The sequence below is a fragment of the Peromyscus eremicus genome, chromosome 10, assembly GCF_949786415.1.
Source record: "Peromyscus eremicus chromosome 10, PerEre_H2_v1, whole genome shotgun sequence".
Taxonomy (NCBI): Eukaryota; Metazoa; Chordata; class Mammalia; order Rodentia; family Cricetidae; genus Peromyscus; species Peromyscus eremicus.
Genome location: NC_081426.1, coordinates 88,842,629 through 88,862,518, shown reverse-complemented (window position 1 = coordinate 88,862,518; position 19,890 = coordinate 88,842,629). Strand labels below are relative to the sequence as shown.

The 19,890-nt window shown below is 41.4% G+C and overlaps 1 protein-coding gene across 5 annotated transcripts in view; it reads right to left on the bottom strand.

Annotated features, from left to right (window-relative positions):
• Nucleotides 1-19,890, bottom strand: part of Cops4 (COP9 signalosome subunit 4) — a 45,178-nt gene that overhangs the window by 2,063 nt on the left and 23,225 nt on the right. Inside the window, exons 5-10 of one of the 5 annotated variants that reach the window (XM_059274799.1) lie at nt 17,361-17,514; nt 16,962-17,112; nt 11,695-11,865; nt 8,434-8,523; nt 7,726-7,841; nt 4,751-4,835 (exon numbers count right to left, since the gene is read on the bottom strand). In XM_059274799.1, coding sequence (XP_059130782.1) covers nt 4,751-4,835; nt 7,726-7,841; nt 8,434-8,523; nt 11,695-11,865; nt 16,962-17,112; nt 17,361-17,514 — 767 coding nt within the window. The remainder of the gene's footprint in view (nt 1-4,750; nt 4,836-7,725; nt 7,842-8,433; nt 8,524-11,694; nt 11,866-16,961; nt 17,113-17,360; nt 17,515-19,890) is intronic. The other 4 variants (XM_059274800.1, XM_059274802.1, XM_059274801.1 and 1 more) reach the window with 4 other exon arrangements.

Genomic DNA, 19,890 nt, shown 5'->3' with positions numbered 1-19,890 from the left:
CAGACTATGGGCTTCCCCTTGTCGCTCTGTTTAGCCTGTTCTGAATATGTTTATCAGTTTTCATCTGAACAACTAAAAAATTCCGAATTTTATTAGCTTTATCTAGACTTTTGTTTGTGAGTGTGATGCATGAATGCATGAATGTGGACATGTTCACATTTATGTTCATATGTGGGAGTATACACACAGGGGTATGAGTGGAGGATGTCTTCTATGCTCTCCACCTTATTTGTTCAGTTTTTAAAATTTATTTGTGGCTACTGAGATGGCTCAGTGGTTAAGAGCATTAGCTGCTCTTCCAGAGGGCCTGGGTTTGAATCCTAGAACCCACATGGCAGCTCACTACTGTCTGAAATTCTGGATCCAAGGGCTGCCGTCTTCTGGCCTCCACCAGGCACTCAGGGTACACAGACATGCATGTAGGCAAAACACCCATTCACATAAAAATAAATCCTAAAAGAGAGAGAGATTCTTTTGCTCAATTTAAGTAAATGTATGTGTGAATGTGTGTGTGTGTGTGGGGGTGAGGGCATGCACACACAAGTGTATGATGAATGAGGCAGGGCAGCTCTGTGGCGTTTTCTCTCCTTCCAGCTGTGTGCAGGTCCAGGAATGAACGAGTCTCCAGGCTTGCACAGCAAGTTCCTTACCCACCACCAATCTCACTAGCCTCTCCACCTTCTGGAGACAGGAGCTGATGTAGCTAGACTGTCTATGGCTAACTACCGCCCTGCCAGCACTGGATTACAGGCGCATGGCTGCCATGCTTCTTTTTTTATGGGTGCTGGGGTTAAACACAGGTCCTCGTGCCTGCATGTAAGCACTCACCTACTGAGCCATCTCCCTGGTTCTAACCCAATATAAACAGATGTGAATCCTCTTTTCTCTTGGTGACACCTTTGTCCTATTACTCATTACATGTTCTGCTCATCCCTTATTCCCAAGAAGCAGGACACTGACTGTTTGGGTACACCACGGAAAATAAGACAGAATTAATGCCTAAACAGGGAGCATGGTTTGTGAGCAGATGCACATGTTAGCCCCACAGTTAAAAATAAGATTATTCTAGGAGAAATTCGGGGTGACATAGGAGCACATGATTTAAAGTTACACCTAGTGTGCAGGGATAGGACGATCACCCATGAAGACTGCTGATGCAAACGGAGACCTGAGACAAAGACGGCAGCTAGACAGGGTGGTTGGTTTTTGTTTTGTTTTTGGTTTTTTGAGACAGAGTTTACTCTGTGTAACAGCCCTGGCTGTCCTGAAACTCGATCTGTAGACCAGGCTGGCCTCAAACTCACAGAGATCCACCTGCTTCTGCCTCCAGAGTGCGGGGATTAATGGCGTGCGCCACCACCACCCGGCTTTTTTTCTTTTTCTTTTTTCTTTTCTGAGGGTGGATATTTTGCACTACATGATGGGAATGGGAACCGCAATGCTGGAAAAACTAAAGAAGATCTGCATGGACTGACAAAAGAGAGCTACAAAGGACCTGGTGGGGATGTGGGGGCTTTTAGACAGGCCACGTGATGTAGACCAGGTTGGCCACAAGCTCAAGATCCTCTTGATAAGACTGCATGCTTCCATCACCACACTTGGTGTCTTTGTTTTCTTTATTGCAAAAGAAGACTCATTTTATTTTATGTGTGTGAATATTTATCCTCTATGTATGTATGTGTACCACGTCCATGCCTGGTGCCTACAGAGGCCATAAGAGGGGGTAACCAGGAACTGGAGTTACAGATGGTTCTGAGCCACCTTGTGGGTGCTGGGAACTGAACCTGGGTCTGCTGCAAAAATAGCAAGTGCTCTTAACTGCTGAGCTATCTTTCCAATTTAATTTTCTTTTTATTTTCCTGCTTTAGTTTGTTTTTAACTGAAATAGAGCTACATCACTTTCTGCCCCTCCCTTTACGTTTTCATTTTTTTTTTAAACACCACAATCACTCTGGCTACACTGGAAAAACTAGACTGGAAAGGAATTGTAGACAAGAGAAAAAAATCCAGAGGCTAGGACAGCAGTGTTCAGGTAAGCTAAATAGAGAATACAAAACTATTTGTATTCAGAGGGTAAAAGCACTTTCAGGTGAGCACGACTTGAATTCAGTCCCTAGGACTCACAGTGGACAGAGAGAACTCACCACCGAAAATTGTCCTCTAACCTTCACACGTTCTAAGGCGCACACACACACACACACACACACACACACACACACACACTAATAACAATAATTACATTTAACTTTTTTTAAATGTTTTTTTTGAGACAGGGTTTCTCTGTACAGCCTTGGCTATCCGGGAACTCATTTTGTAGACCTGGTTGGCCTTGAACTCACAGAGATCCGCCTGCCTTTGCCTTCCAAGTGCTAGGATTAAAGGCGTGCACCACCATACCCAATGGACTCCTGACCGTACTAGGAGCTATAATTATAGGTAGGGAAGGTGAGAGAGTTACAAATAAGAAATTGAAGAAAAAGTGAACATGCAGCTTTTGATGGCTAGCTATAGTGGACATGTGTTCATCCTAAATGCCTGTTAGGCAATCTGGTACAGACACCTTAAAAGTGAACTAGAGCCATGGGGTTGAGAATGGGGAGAAACTGGTCCATGTTAAATCCAGCCATTCCCACACAGATAAGCTGACAGAACCAAAGGGAAGGGATCACCCACAGAGACCCAGTGCTGAAAGCAGGAAAAGGCCTGGGATTAAGCCACAAGTCCCTGATGTTAAATCTAAAGGCATCAGCAGACTCCACAGAGATGACTGCAAAGGAAGCTGGACACACAGGGAAGAGTGTCAGGGCACAGTGGTTGTGCTGCTGTGCTCAAAGGGGTCGTGATCCACAAAGGAAGCTGAGATAGGAGGAGCTCCACAAGTCCGAGGCCAGCATGGGCTACACAGTGAGTTTAGGTCAGTGTGGGCTACAGGGTTGCAGACTCTACTTCAGAAGAAAAGGACCTTTGCCTACGTGGGAGGCCCCTGTGTATTTAAATACAATGGAAAGGAGTCAGCAGAAATGTAAAAAGCTGAAAACAAACCAAGTGTTAATTCCAGTCTTCTAAAGCAGTTCTTTTTGGTGAGTGTGTGAAGAGGAGGGTTAGAGAAGCGGCCCTAGGGACAGGTGAAGGGTGGGTGGGGCTAAACCCTTCTTCAGTGTACAGTGGTATCGGTCTGGTTCCTGCCTCTCCACCAGCGACACTAACTGAAAACATGAAGGATAAGGAAGGTTTCCCTGGACAGCTGGAATAAAAGGTCCCTAAGTTCTACTGGTGTCCCAGGAATGCCGAGAGCTGGAGAACCAGTGTTCGCAGGGAAGAGCACACCAATTGGTTATCCAATGCCGAAAGGTCAGCCCCAAACAAACATGTATACAAGTACATTATCGGACCGAGCAGATTATATTTAAAATTATATATGTATCTGCATTTCCATATACAAAAATCACAGCAATTAATGAAAAAAAGAAGACATGAACTTGAAAGAACAAGGAGGGTATATGAAAGGATGTGGGGGGAGGAAAGGGAAGGGGGACTGTTGTAATTATATTATAAAAAAAAAGGTCAATAGGCAGGTTAAATGTCCTAGGGAACCAGTGAAAACAGAACTGAACAAGGGGATCACAGGATCCAACCTAATCAGAAAGAGAAGGCAGAAAGGCCAGCACTTGTTGTGGGGTGACTTTCTGTACACTGAGTATGTGTTGCTCTCACTGGTTGATAATAAAGCTGTTTGGCCAATGGTGAGGCAGAAAAAGGTTAGGCGGTACATTCCAACTGGAGACGGAGAGGAAGAGGGTGGAGTCAGGCAGACGCTGAGAGCCACCGCCAGGAGAAGCAAGATGTGAGAGAACAGGTAATGCCATGAAGCCACGTGACAAAACATAGATTAATAGAAATGGGTTGAATTAAGTTATAAAGTCTAGTTAATAATGAGCCTGAGCCATAGGCCATACAGTTTGTAATTAATATAAGCCTCTGTGTGTTTACTTGGAACCGAGCGGCTATGGGACTGGGCAGGACACAGGAAACCTTCTAGCTACAAGCAACACTAGAAAGAAGTAGAGGGTTGGGCAGTGGTGGCGCACGCCTTTAATCCCAGCACTTGGGAGGCAGAGCCAGGCAGATCTCTGTGAGTTCAAGGCCAGCCTGGTCTACAGAGCGAGATCCAGGACAGGCACCAAAGCTACACAGAGAAACCCTGTCTTGAAGGGAAAAAAAAAAGAAGTAGAGGTCAGCACACCAGTGGCCCTCCTGGGTCAAGGAGGAGTTGTACAGAAAACAGAGTGACAGAAGTGCACTACCAGTGCCCACAGCCGACCACATCCATCTGTGCTGAGAAAGGTCTCTCAAAGGAAAACCTCACAAGTGAACAATGTCCCGGCCCCAGATGTAAAGTGGGACTAAGAGCTGGAAGTCAAGGGTCCACTTCCCTGCCTACCTACATTAGCTCACTGAGCTTGAGGAGGAAAGGCAGTTGTCATGCCATGTGCCTCACACATGGTTTGAGTTCAACAAAGGTTGGGTGACTAAATGTGCAAACTGATACAATCTCAGTTAAATTTTTCTTGGCTTAGAAATGTCGAGATAAATATATTCATAAATATAACCTTTAAAATTATTTAAAATTATTTCTTTTGGAATAAGCTCATTGAGTAATAGGTTTCTGGGTCAAAAACAATTCAACATATTTGAATCACAAACAGCTCATTGCCATTTCACTGTAATGAGAATGCACAAAACATCTTACTTTCAAAATGAACTATTCCATCAATCTGGTCAATAAATCCATTCATACGTCCTTCTGTTATCATTTGAGATGCTATCTTTTCTGCCTATTAAAAACAGAAACAGAACAACCTCTCAGAAACTGAGATATCACATAGAACAACCATTCACATATACTCAAGTAAAAGCCTCTGGCTTACCTCCCTGTCACTGTGTGCTTGCCTGTTATTTGCAGGGCAACATGTCTTGTATTTCTAGTTTCTTACCCCAATGCTTAAGTTAAATGGGACCTATTTCACTGTGTTAGGAGTTATCTGTCTGTTTTGGAAACAAGGTCTCACTATAGAGCCTGGCTGACCTAGAACTCATGATCCTCTGGTGTCAGCCTCTCAAGTGTGGAGAATATAGACATGCCATACTTTTGCTGGGCAAGATTCTAGCCATTTTTTTTTTTTTTCAAGACAGGGTTTCTCTGTGTAGCTTTGCACCTTTCCTGGATCTCGCTCTGTAGACCAGGCTGGCCTCGAACTCACAAAGATCCTCCTGCTTCTGCCTCCCAAGTGCTGGGATTAAAGGCATGCGCCACCACTGCCGGACAATTCTAGCCATTTATATCAACTTTCTCCTCTACTTAAAATCAAAATATCAAATTTTCTTTTCTTTTTTCTTTTTCTTTTTTTTTTTTTTTTTTTTTTTTTTTGATGAGGAGTCTCATAAATCCCAGGCTGGCCTCAAGTTGCTATGTAGCTGAGGATGAACTTAAACGTCTAATCCTCCTGCCTCCACTACTCAAGTGCTAGCATTACAAAGAGTGTACCATCAGTCTAATTTTTGCAGGTAAGACTGACTCCAGAGCCTTGTGTATGCTAAGCAGACACTCTACCAACATAACTGCAAAACCAGCCTCAAAATTTCACTGAGATCCAAATCTTAAAAAGATAAAAAAAAAAAAAATGTTTAAACTGCAGGTACACAGTTCTGCTACTGCCTTTGCCCAGTGCTGCCTTCAAAGCACTACACAAATGAGCTCAGTGGCTGAGCGCTCTGGCTGCTCTTCCAGAGCACGGGGGTGTGATTCCCACATGGCAGTTCACAACAGTCCGTAAGTCCCAGGGGGTCCAACAACCTCTTCTGACTTCTACAAGCAACAGCATACATGTGGTGCAGAGACACACACACACAGGTAAAACACCCATACACATGGGGCTTGAGAGATGGTCAATGGTAGAGAGGGTCTGAGTTCAGTTCCCAGCATCCACATCAGTGGCTCACAACTGACTAATTGTAACTCCAGTATATCTGAAGTCCTCTTCTGGCTTTCATGAGTATACACAAACATAAGCAGAGCATACATATAAATAAAAATAAATCTTAAAAAATCCATACACATAAGATAAAATAATTAAACATCCTAAAATAAATAAATAAATAGTTCTGGGGGGAACAGAAAAACTTGTTTTTCTTATATCAATTTCTGTGTATTCATTACAAAACACTTTGGTGTTTGGTCTATGTAGCCAAGACAAGCTTACTACCTTCCTGTCTCCTCCTCCTGAGTCCTTCGATCATAAGATGTCCCATATTCAGCTATTGTTTAAAAAGACCAAGAACCAAACAAAGATACAGACGTTCATATTCACAAAGGAAATGAAGAGGATTCTAAAAGATAGAGAGGCAAAAGCAAAATGCTCTAAAGCCAGCTCCTATTGCCACAGTTAATGTTTAGTACACATGAGCAGATTAGATTGTGACTGGTCATTTTGTTTTGTTTGGTTTTGAAATGTGTACGGATGTTTTGCTTGCATGAATGTCTGTGCTCCGCATGCATGCCTGCTGCAAGAGGCCAGGAGAGGGCATAGGATTCCCTGGAACTGGAGTCACAGATGCTTGTGAACCACTGTATGGGTCCTGGGAATCAAATCCAGGTCCTCTGCAAGAAAAGCCAGTGCTCTTAACTGATGAGCCATCTCTCCGGCCCCTGACTTGCTCATATTTTACAGACATCCTCACAATCAATACTACATCATCCTACTGACTGATTATAATCTATTACTAACAATATATTCACTTCCCCTAGTCTCCACAAGAACCATCCATCAACCCTGAGAAGAGAGCTTCTTTGTCTTACTCTGTAGCCATCTTCCTACCTCAGTCTCTAAAGTGCTGAGATTATAGGTGTGAGCTACCATTCTTGGCTAAGAAAACATCTTTTAAATGGCAACTGTAGTCTCAGTTCCCAAATCAATCCACTTTCTTTACCAAACGTGTACATGCAAAGAATTGTCAGAAAATCCTGAATTAAGCCTGGTATACACACACCTGTAATCTCAGTAATTGGGAGGTAGAGGCAGGAGGATCCAGAGTTTAAGGTCATCCTTGGCTTCAGTCTCTTACTGAGTTTGAGACCAGTCTAGGCTGCATGAGATCCTGTCTCAAAAAAAAAGAAAATCCTAAATTAAAACTTCACAATTATATAAACTGCATGACTTTACTCTCAGTATTATTTGAAATTAAGATGATGTTTCATACACAATAACACTATAAATACATTTGGCACTGTGTAGGGATTTGTGTATGACCAACCAAATCCAAAAAATGAAATAAGATTCCCTAGTAAGTCAGTCAACCCCTTAAATTAAGCCAAATGCAGAAATCACAATAGCACATCTTGGGGTCAGAGTCAATCCAGGGCAGAGAAACAAGGACGCACCATCTCCATCTCACACTTCAGAAAGATGTCCTTATGGACAGAGTGTAACTTGGGACTTCTCTAAGATGTCCATTCTAAGGAACTGTCATGAAACAGTCTGAGAGCTAAAACCACTAAGTTCATGACAACAGTACTTCACCATTTAAACAGTCTCTTCTACTTACCCAGGGCTTTAAACACGCAGCTTTTGTTGTGCTGGCGAACATTATCAATTATGCATTTTTTCCATTACTTCAATAGTTTTGGGTTTCAATTCCCTGTTATAAAGTATCGAATTAATAAAATACCTTAGCTGCAGGGATCTCTAAAAGCGCTCCAAGTTCTTCAAAGGTGATATTGTTATACAATTTGCTTGCTGACAACAAATTATGCTCAATAACAGCTCTGTCCAAGATGCTGGAACCTTAAATAAACATAAATAAACTCATTAAATGTTTGAAACTATTTTATGCTTTAAAAAGATATACCTTTATTTTTTTTTAATTTCTAGGCATGTAATAAATCATTAAAGTCAGTGTTACTTCTCTGATCAAGACATTACTAAATCTTGCATTTGATATAATAATAATAATAATAATTATTATTATTATTATTATTATTATTATTATTATTATGGTTTTCCCTGACAGGGTTTCTCTGTGTAGCCCTGGCTATCCTGAAACTCACTCTATAGACCAGGATAGTTTCAAACTCAGAGATCTGCCTGCCTCTGCCTCCCGTGTGCTAAGATTAAAGGCATGCACCAATATGCCAGGGTACATTTACCATTTTAGTTTGTATACAATTAAATAAAATACAGTCTTTAGAAAAGCAGTGTGACAGCTAATCTTCAACAGCCAATCACACATGGAAACCCGTCTCTGGGCATGTCTGTGAGGGTGCTTCCAGATAGGTTTCACTGAGCGAAGGACCGCCCTGAAAGTGGGCATACCATTCCCTGGGCTGGGGCCTGGACTGAATGAAAAGCAGAAAGCCAGCAGAGCGAGCATCCTTACTGTCGACACTAGGTGACCAGCCATCTCCCACGCCTGCCATCATGCCTTGCACACTATGGTGGTCTGTATTCTCCTTCCTGTCTTCAGCTGCTTTGGTCAGGTATTATGTTGAGGAAAGTAATACAGTGAGTAATTAGTAACTACCAAGGATGGATTTAGCCCTTTGCACTGGGGCTTTGCTTCTAGCTGACAAATCTATTACCTTATCTTTTTCTGCTTCAAGCACATACTTTTATTAGCAAACAGCAGTATAACAATCATGCAATGTGCTCTGGGAGCCTCATAAAATCCCTCATCCTAATTTTTTAAGGTTTATTCTTATCTTTAATTATGTGTATTCAGGGGCATCATAATCTCTGTGGCTGAATTACAGGCAATGTGAGATGTGGGTGTTGGGAACTACCACAGGTCCTTGGGAAGGACAGTGCACACTCCTAACTGCTGAGGCATCTTCCCAGCCCCCCATCGCATTCTTTTGGTCACCCATAAACACCTTACTGTGAGTCAAATGTGAGACATGTCCCAGGGGCAGGATCAGCTACTTTTACCCAGAGCTCAGGAAGAGAACCTCACTTTAAGTTAGGGTTCACTAGTGCCTTGTGAAGCCCTGGCCTCAGCCCTGCCTGCCTCCCTGGCTCACTCAGCTTTTGTGTCTTTGTTGAGCGTTTACTACAGATCAGGAGCTACAGCAGGGATATTCAGAGACCTCCAGGGAAGTAGTCTACAAAACCCTTTCTTACAATTGCCCACCATCCCTGTCACAATAAAGAAAGGAGGAAAGGAAGAAAGACAAAAAGACGAAAAATGATCACACCAAGGCTGGGGATGTAGACTGGTACAGTAGTAAAATGTTTGCCACTGAAGGCCACGAAATCAACCCCAAGCCCAAAGAAAGGGAAGGAGGGACAGACAGTGGAAAAAAGAGAAGACTGTACCTGTACGTGTACACACACACACACACACACTCACACACACACACACTCACAAAACAAACAAACCAACTAAACAAAAAACAAAAAACAAAAGCCTTGTACACAATAGCCCCAAAGTGGAAACAATTTTCTTGTCCATCAGCCCACAAATAAGTAAAATGGCACATCCACATAATAGAATATTATCTGGCAATAAAAAGGATCGAAATACTAATAACATGGATGAGTCATTACACTAAATGAGAAAGCCAATTATGAAAGGCCATAATAATATTATTATGATTCCATTAATATGAAATGTCCAGAACAGACAAATCTATAGGGCAAAAATATATTGGTAGTAATGCTACATGACTCTAGAGAGAGAGAGAATAAACAGAAATGTTCATGAAAGGTAGTTAAAGGGATGGCTCAAATAGAAAGCCACAGACAAGCATGTTGTCTCCTGCACAGACCCAAGAGTCACTGCTCTTCAGGGATATTTGAGTATACCGTGGGGGTTTGAATAGGAATGGCTTCCATAGACTCATGTGTATGAATGCTTGGCCCATAGGGAGTGGTACTATTAGGAGGTGTGGCCTTGTTGGAGGAAGTGTGCCACTGTAGGAGTGGGCTTTTGTGGTCTCTTATGTGCTCAAGTCATGCCCAGTGTGATAGTCTCCTTCTGCTGCCTGTGGATCAAGATGTAGAACTCTCAGCTCCTTCTCCAATACCATGTCTGCCTGCACACTGCCATGTTTCCCACCATGATGATAATGGACTGAACCTCTGAACTGTAAGCAAGCCCCAATTAAATGTTTTCCTTTAAAAGAGTTATCATGGTCATGGTGTCTCTTCACAGCAACAGAAACCCTAAGACAATATTTTTCCACTTACCTTTTATGACAAGAAAGCTCAAATTCAAATCCAAAGATCAACTATGTTAATTCTGGAAACTTTCTATCTAGCTTTTAATTAATTTATATATCAGGCATTTTTTTGAAAGAAACCATGGCTGTTTAGAATATACAGAGGGTTAAAAATTCAAAAGGTAAAAAAACCAATCAAAACATGAGGAATAACTTCAATTAAAGCACATACATATTACTCATAGTTGGGCTACAAATTTAATTTTAATATTTCTAGAAGCAAAGCAAAATACGAGAATTAATTTATTAATTCACAATGTGTTTGACTAAGATAAAAGCTAATTGCTTAGAAGTACCAGAAATAATCCTACAACCATAAAAGAATTTTTCTGAGATTCCACATAGAGAAAATAGCGTGAAAAAGAAAATCTTGGGGTGAGACATACAACTCAGTATGTTAAGGACCTGAGTTTGAGTTGCCCCACAACCACACTGGGTGGATTACAATGGTTTCTAACACTAGCTGATCCAACATTATTTTCTGGCCTTCCCGGACATCTCCACATACCAGGCATATACTCATACTGACACACACATATACACATAAATAACAACAACAAAAAAGAAACCTTAAAAAAGTCATTAAAAGAAATGTCTTTAAGTAGAATGAGGGGGAACACCTGAGTGCTTCTTAAAGTAAAATCAAATACAGAAAATACAACAGGTCACTCATCTGGCTAAGTTCCAAGGAGTAAAGACTGGATAAAATGTCACCTTTCCACTAGCCCCAGTGTAAATGACTCCTCACAACTAATTTCTCTTTGGTATAGTGACAGTGAGTCCAAGTCAGTGGGTCTAGCTGACATGAATGTTGAAACTGTTCTTTGCATGTTTCTCCATGTTTACATCTATATGTTTAGTATCATGGTCACTACAGCAAGTACTTTAAAACATCTGTAGACAAAGGTACATAAAATAATTAATATTAGGAAGAAAATATTTTAAAAAAATTTTCCTAGCAAAGACATTCTGATTTAAGTAAACATATCATTTAAGCAGAAAATACAAAGGAACTCTATACTAATTAGTGAACTCTGACGAAACTTAGGCAAGCCACTGAGCTAAATTTTGCTCTTAATCAAGAATGGATAATTATGCTCTATTACAGTCTGTTATTTAATGTTATTTACTAGTGGCTTAAGCTTTTTAAGATCCAGGTGCCATAGGTATTCTCTATAATTTTTTAGTTTTCACAAAAAAAAAAAACAGATAAAAAAGAAAAAGCATTATTTCACAAAATGCTCTCTAACAGGGACTATTTTAGAATATACCACAAACCTATGTCTGTGTTTAACATCCTCATCCGTCAACAGTCCTCCTTGTATGAATCAGGAAACATTACTTGAAATACTAATCTAGCGTACTCCTACTAGTCTGTACCTAAGTGTCCACCGCGCACACACGTAAGACACGGCCATTACCGTCGGCTGTAGTCGCTTTCTGGTGAGGCATCAGCATCGCAGCAAACTCTTGAAGCTGGTTCCCTCGGATGATTCTGTCTAGGTACATTTTCTCTAGGATCCCATACGCAGCAAGCTGCTGGCACCGTTCATCCTTAAAAAGAGTAGCGAGCATCCGAGAACGTTGCTGTCCTGGGGAAACACAGGACTATCAAATATTCTGTTTCTTCAATGACAAAATCATCACATTCTACGACGCCACTTCTGCCTGCTAAAATACAATCCCCGTTACAGATATGCAGTATAACATACAGAATGTTCTAGGAAAGTCACTGCACCACTTAGTTAATGCTCAGCTGCTGCTTCTATGGGAGATACAGAATTGGGTTCTTCTAAGCCCATAGGTAATTTTTTGTCAACCTTAATCAATCTGCAACTTTGTTTCATGTTTCTGTTTAGAATCTTACTTAACATATACTGTTAATTCATTAGCCTTGAACTCACAGCTGACACTAATTCTGCCAAAATAAAGTTTACAGGACACTATTTTGTGACACAGAATCTCTACATCAGACTGCCTCTCCTTAGGAACACTAGAGGGCAGGGTAGTGCACGCCTGCAATCCCAGCACTCGGGAGGCTGGAGAACAAGGACGGCCAGAAGATGGAGGCCGGGATTGCAGGCGTGCACTACCCTGCCCTCTAGTGTTCCTAAGGAGAGGCCGTCTGATGTAGAGATTCTGTGTGACAAAATAGTGTCCTGTAGACTTTTAAAAAAGAACTGAGAGTTTGGGTTACTTAAAAATAAATGTTAATGAATAGATATGTTCACCAACAAAAGACCACAAATAAATGAGGATAACTAAATAGTCACATAAAAACTATATACGCCCAGCATGGAACACCCTTCTGTAACCCCAGAACCAGTCTGAACTATGCAGCAAGTTCTGGCCAGCCAAGCTGAACACTAAGATCTTGTCCCAGAAACAACAATAAATTCTTCTCTGCTAAGAAACAATATTCAGTTTCAACTTCTACATTTAAGGATCTTTATACAGTTGATGACAAAAGTACCAAGTGAACAGAAATATTACTGTCAATAACCCCTTCCCTTTACAATATAACTCTAGGTTTGTAGAATAAGAATGTAGCCACAAGGACACCTACTAGCATCCAGTGTCTAAATCTTGGTATTTGTCCTGGCTAGCTTTACACCAACTTGACACAAGCTACAGTCATTTAGGAAGGAGAAACCTCAACTGAGAAAATGCCCCACTAGACTGTTCTGTAGGCAACCCTCTGGAGACATTTTCTTGACAGTGACTGATGGTAGGAGGGCCCAGCCCACTGTGGATGGGGCCCTCCCTTGGGCTGGTCCTCCTGGATGGTATAAGAAAGCAGGCTGAATGAGCAATGGGAACAAGGCAGTAAGCAGCTTCCTCCATGGCCTCTGCTTCAGTTCCTGGTCTCCAGGTTCCTGCCTTGGCTTCTCTCAATGGAATAGGACCTGGATATATAAGCAAATAAACCCTTTCCTCCTCAAGTTGCTTTTGGTCCTGGTGTTTTATTACAGCAATAGAAATCCTAACTAAGGGGCTGGAGAGATGGGTCAGGGGTTAAGCACACCGGCTGCTCTTCCAGAAGACCCTGGTTACATTCTCAGCACCTACATGGCAGCTAACAAAAGCCTATTAAATCCAGTCCCAGGAGTTCAGGTACCCTCTTCTGGCCTCTGTACACACAAAGTTTACATGTGGTATATAGGCATACATGCAAGAAAAACACTCATACACGTTAAATAAAATAAATGAGAGGAAATAAAAGGAATCCTAACTAAGATAGCATTCCATTAAAAGAAATAAAAATATTTATAAAATAGATCTTAAGGCATGATTTTTAGCATGTTTTTTGTTTTGTTTTCCAGTGCTGGGAACTGAACACATTCCTAATGTATAGTAAGGTTATTTTTTATGTTAGAATGTAGGGAAATATTGAGAGACTAGTAGGAACATGTCTAAGTCATACTGGGACAGTGGAGCATCAAAAAGTATAACAACTCAGGAGGCAGAAGAACTTCTGTGAATTCAAGGTCAGCATAAATAACAATTATAACACCATCAATGAATAAAAACAATCTCAAATATCTAAGAAAGACTCAGGCCTGGGGATGTAGCTCAGTTGGTAGAGAGCTTGCCTGTCATGCTCACCCAAGTGTGAGCCCAGAATTTCACAAACGAGGCGTGTAGTACATGCCTGTAATCTTGCCACATGTCCTCTTATTAGTTATTAATTTATTTGGGACAGTTTTGTATGTAGGCTGGCCTCAAATTTGTGATCCTTCTGTCTCCATCTGTGGGATCACACCACTGTACCCAATGAGAACATGTCTTACTACCTTGTTTGACAAAATAGGAAGAAATATCCATCAGGCAGTTCTGCGTGTACAACAGCTGTCCCAGAGAGGCACTGCAAGCTTAGTACTCTTACTGCACAGATCCTTGAGATAACCGAGGGACAAGGTATGACTAGTCAGGGGGTGTGTGTGTGTGTGTGTGTGTGTGTGTGTGTGTGATTCTGAGTGAGAGCATGAGTGTGCCACAGCACACAAATGTGGAGGTCAGAAGATAACTGTCAGGAGTTGGTTCTCTCCTCCACTAGGTGGGGACTAAACTTAGGCCACAGGCTTGCATTTTGGAACCATCTTGCTAGGCCCTGGTACTTTTTTTATAAATGAACATATAGGACCGGGTATGGGAGGGGAGAGCTCTTACAGCTCAGTAAGGGCGCTTGCCCACTATGTGCAAGGCCCTAGGTTGAATCCCAGCACCACAAAATACTTATCAAAGCAAAATGAGCAAAGTGAACCTGTCTGCAACAATAATAGAAACAAGCAGTGGTATTTGAAAATTAGAGTTTTCAAGTACAATTTAAAACTTATACTTGTTTCTATGAGCTTGATAGTTTTTTTTATACTTGAAAGTTTTTCTGATAAAATCAATAATAATATATTCAAATGTAATTTTTATAATGTCCACTAAAACGTGTCAATATTAGGAAGTTTATATAATTCAGGGAGCCAGTATTTTCCAAATCTAGTAAATGATGGTAAAAAATTCTGCCAGGGTAGACGCTTTCAAAGTGCGAGACAAAAAGGCTGGGTGAGGCTCATGGCTGTAATCTCCACGCTCAGGAGCCAGAGTGTAGGAGCAGGTCTAAGGTCAGAAGGTCAGCCTAGTCTAAGTAGGGAGATGCTTTCTCCAAAAAAAAAAAAACAAAAGGAAACAAAGAAGAAGAAAGAAAGAGAGAGCATACAAGGCAGACCAAAGCTCACCGGTGGTGTCTCAGATCCCACACAGCAATTAAAGTACAGGAAACTACAGCATTTGTCATGTTAAATACAGTATCAAAACAGTATACCCACAATAACCTTAAAAAGTCATTAGAATGTGCCTCAATTCTGGGCAATACACCTGGTAAGCTAGATTTCCTTCATGCACTTAAAATGGCTCATCGAAATAGTGCCTGGAGGAGTACCCAGCACAACTCATCTGTGCTCTACTAACCCAGCCATCTGACAGCTGCAGAACAACTGCAGAAAATCCTGTGATGTGCTTAGCATGCATGAGGCCCTGGGGTCCTTCCCAGTCTCTCTCTGTGTACATACACACACACACAAATAATAATGAACTTATGCATGGCAAGGTTTCACAAAGTCCATTATAGGCAATAAATTGGGGAAAAAAATTATCATTTTCTTTTATACGTGAAGAGCTTTTACAACTCAAAAAGAAAGAAAAAGGGTCAATGGACATGCAAGGAGCCAGGTGTGGTGGTGCACACCTTTAATCAGGTGGGACACTGACGATTGAGGCCTGCCTGGTCTACAAAGTACGTTCCAAGACAGGCAGGGATACACAGAGAAACCCTGTCTCAAAAAAAAAACAAAAAACAAAAAACAACAACAACAACAAAAAAAAACCTGTTAATACCTGTGAAAAATCAGGTACTCATGAACATCTTTGTTTGGAGTGTATTATCACAGCACAATGTACATTTTATATCAAAAGATTAAGAATATGTACCTTTGGACTTGGAAGTTTAACCTATCCATAAACTCATCCCTGTGCATAATTGCTGCTGCATACAGGTGTGTCCAACCTTTTGACACTGTGAAATGATGTTATCAACTACAAAGTTCACACCAGAGAACCATGCAATTGAGTTACAAAAACAAAAAAACAAAAAAACCCCTCATACTTTAGGTGAGTTTACAATTTCATGTTGGATCACAGTCATAGCTATCCTTGGCTGCATACAGCTTACAGGCCACAGACTGGATAGGTCTGGATGATAAAATAAAGCAATAGAAAATCAAAGTGAATTTATATACTAACATGTAACAATCACTGATACTTAGTTGAAAGAAAAAGTAAGTGGTGGCTTAACCCTTTATCCTAGCACTCTGGAGGCAGAGCAGGTGGCTGTCTGTAAGTTCAAGGCCAGCCTGGTCTATATAGGGAGCTCCAGGACAGCCAGGACTAAATAAAGAGACCCTGTGTCAAAACAGAAGAGGAAAATAAATGAGAGTTCTAAGTATGTCATGAGCTCTCAACTTATTAGAGTTCCTGGAGGATTAGAGAATGGTTAGAAAAGTCACAGCTTAGAACTAACATTCCTTCACAACAGTCTTTTCTGTTTAAAAGCTGTGTGCTTTATATGCCACACTTTAGTAAGTGTTGATGTGCAGAGGAAAAGAATGAATGCTAGGTCTAAAACTGAAGCTCAAAGGGTTGAACAACTCAAGGGCAGAACACCTGAGATTTTTTGAAGACTGTATTACATTTCTTTATTTTGTATGCATGACATGATACACCTGTGGAGGTCAGAGGATAACTTTCAGGCATGAGTTCTCTCCTTCCACCATGGGTCACCAGGCTTGGCAGCAAGCCCCTGTATTGGAGGGGTCATCTTACTCACCCAATCTCTAGATTTCATCTCTGCTTTCTCCTCAGTAGTTCTCATTTAATTCAGCAACCAATTTTTTCTTCAATGAAATTTTAGAAATAAACTGTTACCTCTTAACTATTCCTAACACGTGGTTTACAGGCTGATTACATTCACCTTAAATTTTTAAGATGAATCGTTTTGTTCCTGTTTTTGTTTACATGTTTAAACTCACCTTAATTGTACAAAGACACCCCAGAAGAAGAGTCCCTTGCTAACTAGTCCAACAAATACCTTCCGAGTCACTGAGCAGACCACCAACCTGTGAGCACAGCGCACGCGTACCTGCTGATGCCAAGATGGTGCAGTGCAGGGCGTGCTTCAAGGCCTCGAGTCTCTCACTCTCGTGGACTATGGTCTTGTAAGAGAGTTCATTGTATCTTTGGGCAGCTTCAATAAATTTTCTTCTGTAATCAAGGACACGTGCATAGCATACCTGCGGAGGAAAAATGCTCCAATTAGGGGAAACTGGAAAGACAAAGTGTCATAGTTAGGGGAGGAAAGGGTTCACTTGATTTCTGATGACTCTAGCTTGTGTCAAGTTGACACAAAATCAGACAGTACACACAAAGAAAAGAAGCAAAGGAAATTTCTCAAATTTATAAACATTCATCAGATGTTTTGAAACATCTTGGTATATAATTCATCAATACAAAATTAATTCCAAATTAGCTCATTTGTTACCTTATAATGTATTTGTAACTGTTCATTGGTGGATTCATTCTGAAGCAGGGATGCTCGATTTATATAAGCCTCAGCCTGAACAGGATCATCATCCTCCAGATACAGTCTAGCAATCTTTAGGTAAGTCTCCAGCTTATAATCTACATTGTACTGTCTAGGATAAATAAAAAGCAAAAACGGACAGACTGAGTATTTTGTCAAGAAAATTTTTAACAAATAATAAAATTATTACTGTATTACATTATAGAAAAAAGCTAAGATTCCTTGATCTTTTATATTTTTATCATCACTGGTCATATCATAGCCGCTCCTAATTCTCAGATAGTCTCATAGAACAAGTACACAAGTGCCAAGTTTCAGGCTTATCAGACATTGCTAGTGGAACTACACCCAGGCTCAGCCTGCCTGGACAACAATCTGGCATTAATTCCCCAGCTATCCTCTGAATTCTTTAAATTGTACGCCTTTAATCCACTATACTTTACTTCCAGATACCAAATCTTAAAGACAAAAGGGGATGTAACTACAATAAGTAACAAGAAGTAACTTGTAAAGTTACTCATAATTACTTATGCTAGGAAAAAATGAAAATCACTGTATCGGATTTATAGGAATGAAGCTGTGGTGTGTGTAAAAAGGTAGAAAAATACGTAGTGATAATCATTACTAGGTGCTTATAGACACCATCTTTTTTTTTTTTTTTTTTAAGTGAAAAGGCGGGCTATGGCTGGGCATGGTGACACACACCTTTTGTCCCAGCAATCTGGATGCAGAGCAGGCAGATCTCTTTGAGTTTGAGGCCAGCCAGGTCTACATACAAGCCAGGACTATATAACAAGACCCTACATCAAAAATATAAACTCTGGAATACAATAGTATGTCAAATATCATTAAAATGTATTTCTGCTATCCAAGTAAAATGCATTTTTATACAGACAACAAAATCTCATCTCGACTTGGGCAGTGGTAAGGGTACAGGTGGCTTTCAGTCCCTTCCTTCCCCACTGGTTATGTTTTATTCCAGGAATGAAGAACTGGAGACCTCACATAACTCAAAACTCATAATTCAAGATTAATACTCATAGAAAGGTAATCTTTTGCCAGGCGGTAGTGGCACACGCCTTTAATCCCAGCACTTGGGAGGCAGAGGCAGGCGGATCTCTGTGAGTTCAAGGCCAGCCTGGGCTAAAAAGTGAGTTCCAGGAAAGGCACAAAGCTACACAGAGAAACCCTATCTTGAAAAACCAAAAAAAAAAAAAGAAAGGTAATCTTTTCTATTTGCCAGCCAAAGCAATAATACCTTGTGGCAAGAAAGAAAAAAAAAGCCACTTAAGTCGGTAGAGCATGGGACTCTTAATCCCAGGGTCGTGGGTTCGAGCCCCACGTTGGGCGCCAGTTGCCCCGGCCAGCGGGGTGTCAAGGGGGCGACCCACCTGTGGGAGAGAATGAGAGGGATGGGGGAGACACGAGAGAACGACAGCAAGACAGAGTGTTCTGATCAAGCTGCAAATTTTATTCTCCTCAGCAAGGCTTATATAGCATGGGAGGGGGCAGGAAGGAGGGAAGGGGTGCACGATGTGCCGTACGTGCAGGTGAAGGGGGACGTGCAGGTGAAGGGCTACGTGCAAGTCGTGCAAGTCGTGAGGCTGCTAGGTGGTAAAGTCACTGGTCAGGGCCCATTGTTCTGTTGCTATGCTACCTGACCTGCCTGACCTGTTCCTTATCTTTGGGGGCATCCGGTTTAGGGTAGGGGCTTGTTCTCTGGCTTAGCTAGTACTTTTCCATGGTCCTTGTTTGGTCTCTGACAGACTCCCACCCTGAAATTAATTCTTGTTTTGATTGTTGTGGGGAAGGGACAGACGATGGGAAGCATGTCTATGAACTGAAATTGTTTGTTTAGCTTATTTATTATCAACAGTTTATGTTTTCCCACTCACAACTTAAACTGATATGAATTGTTATATCATGTTAAGCTTCTTTAATTTTTCAATTTTCTATCAGGTAATCTATCCACTACTTTAAACATCAAAATGAATAATGTTTAAGTTCCCGTTTATCCAAAGTCAGACTCCTCTCTTTCCTCCCTCTTCGGGTTCCCAGCCCCTCTGCAACAGCAGCTGATGACTGCACTTGACCTAACTGAAAAGCAATCCGAGGACTTGCACAAACTCCACTAGTACACGTGGCCTGTTCTCGGTGTTCCTCACATCCCTGCGACAAGTCTGCCCACCAGGGAACAGCTGGCATTCTGACGGTTACAACGAGGCATGGCAGTGCTGCCGCCCTGAGAAAGGAGAGCCAGTGCTGCTGACCTGCACAGGACAGCCCTAGACAAAGTGTGGCAAGCCAAGAGGATGCTTGTCTAAGACGCCCACCCTCCTACTAGATTCCTCTCTTTTATACTCTTCCTCGAGGTTCCTTTGCCAATTTCTCAACATCAATTTTTTGTTTTTTGAGATAAGGTCTCTCTATGTAGCCCTGGCTGTCCTGGAACTTGCTCTGTAGAGCAGGCTGGCCTTGAACTCACAGA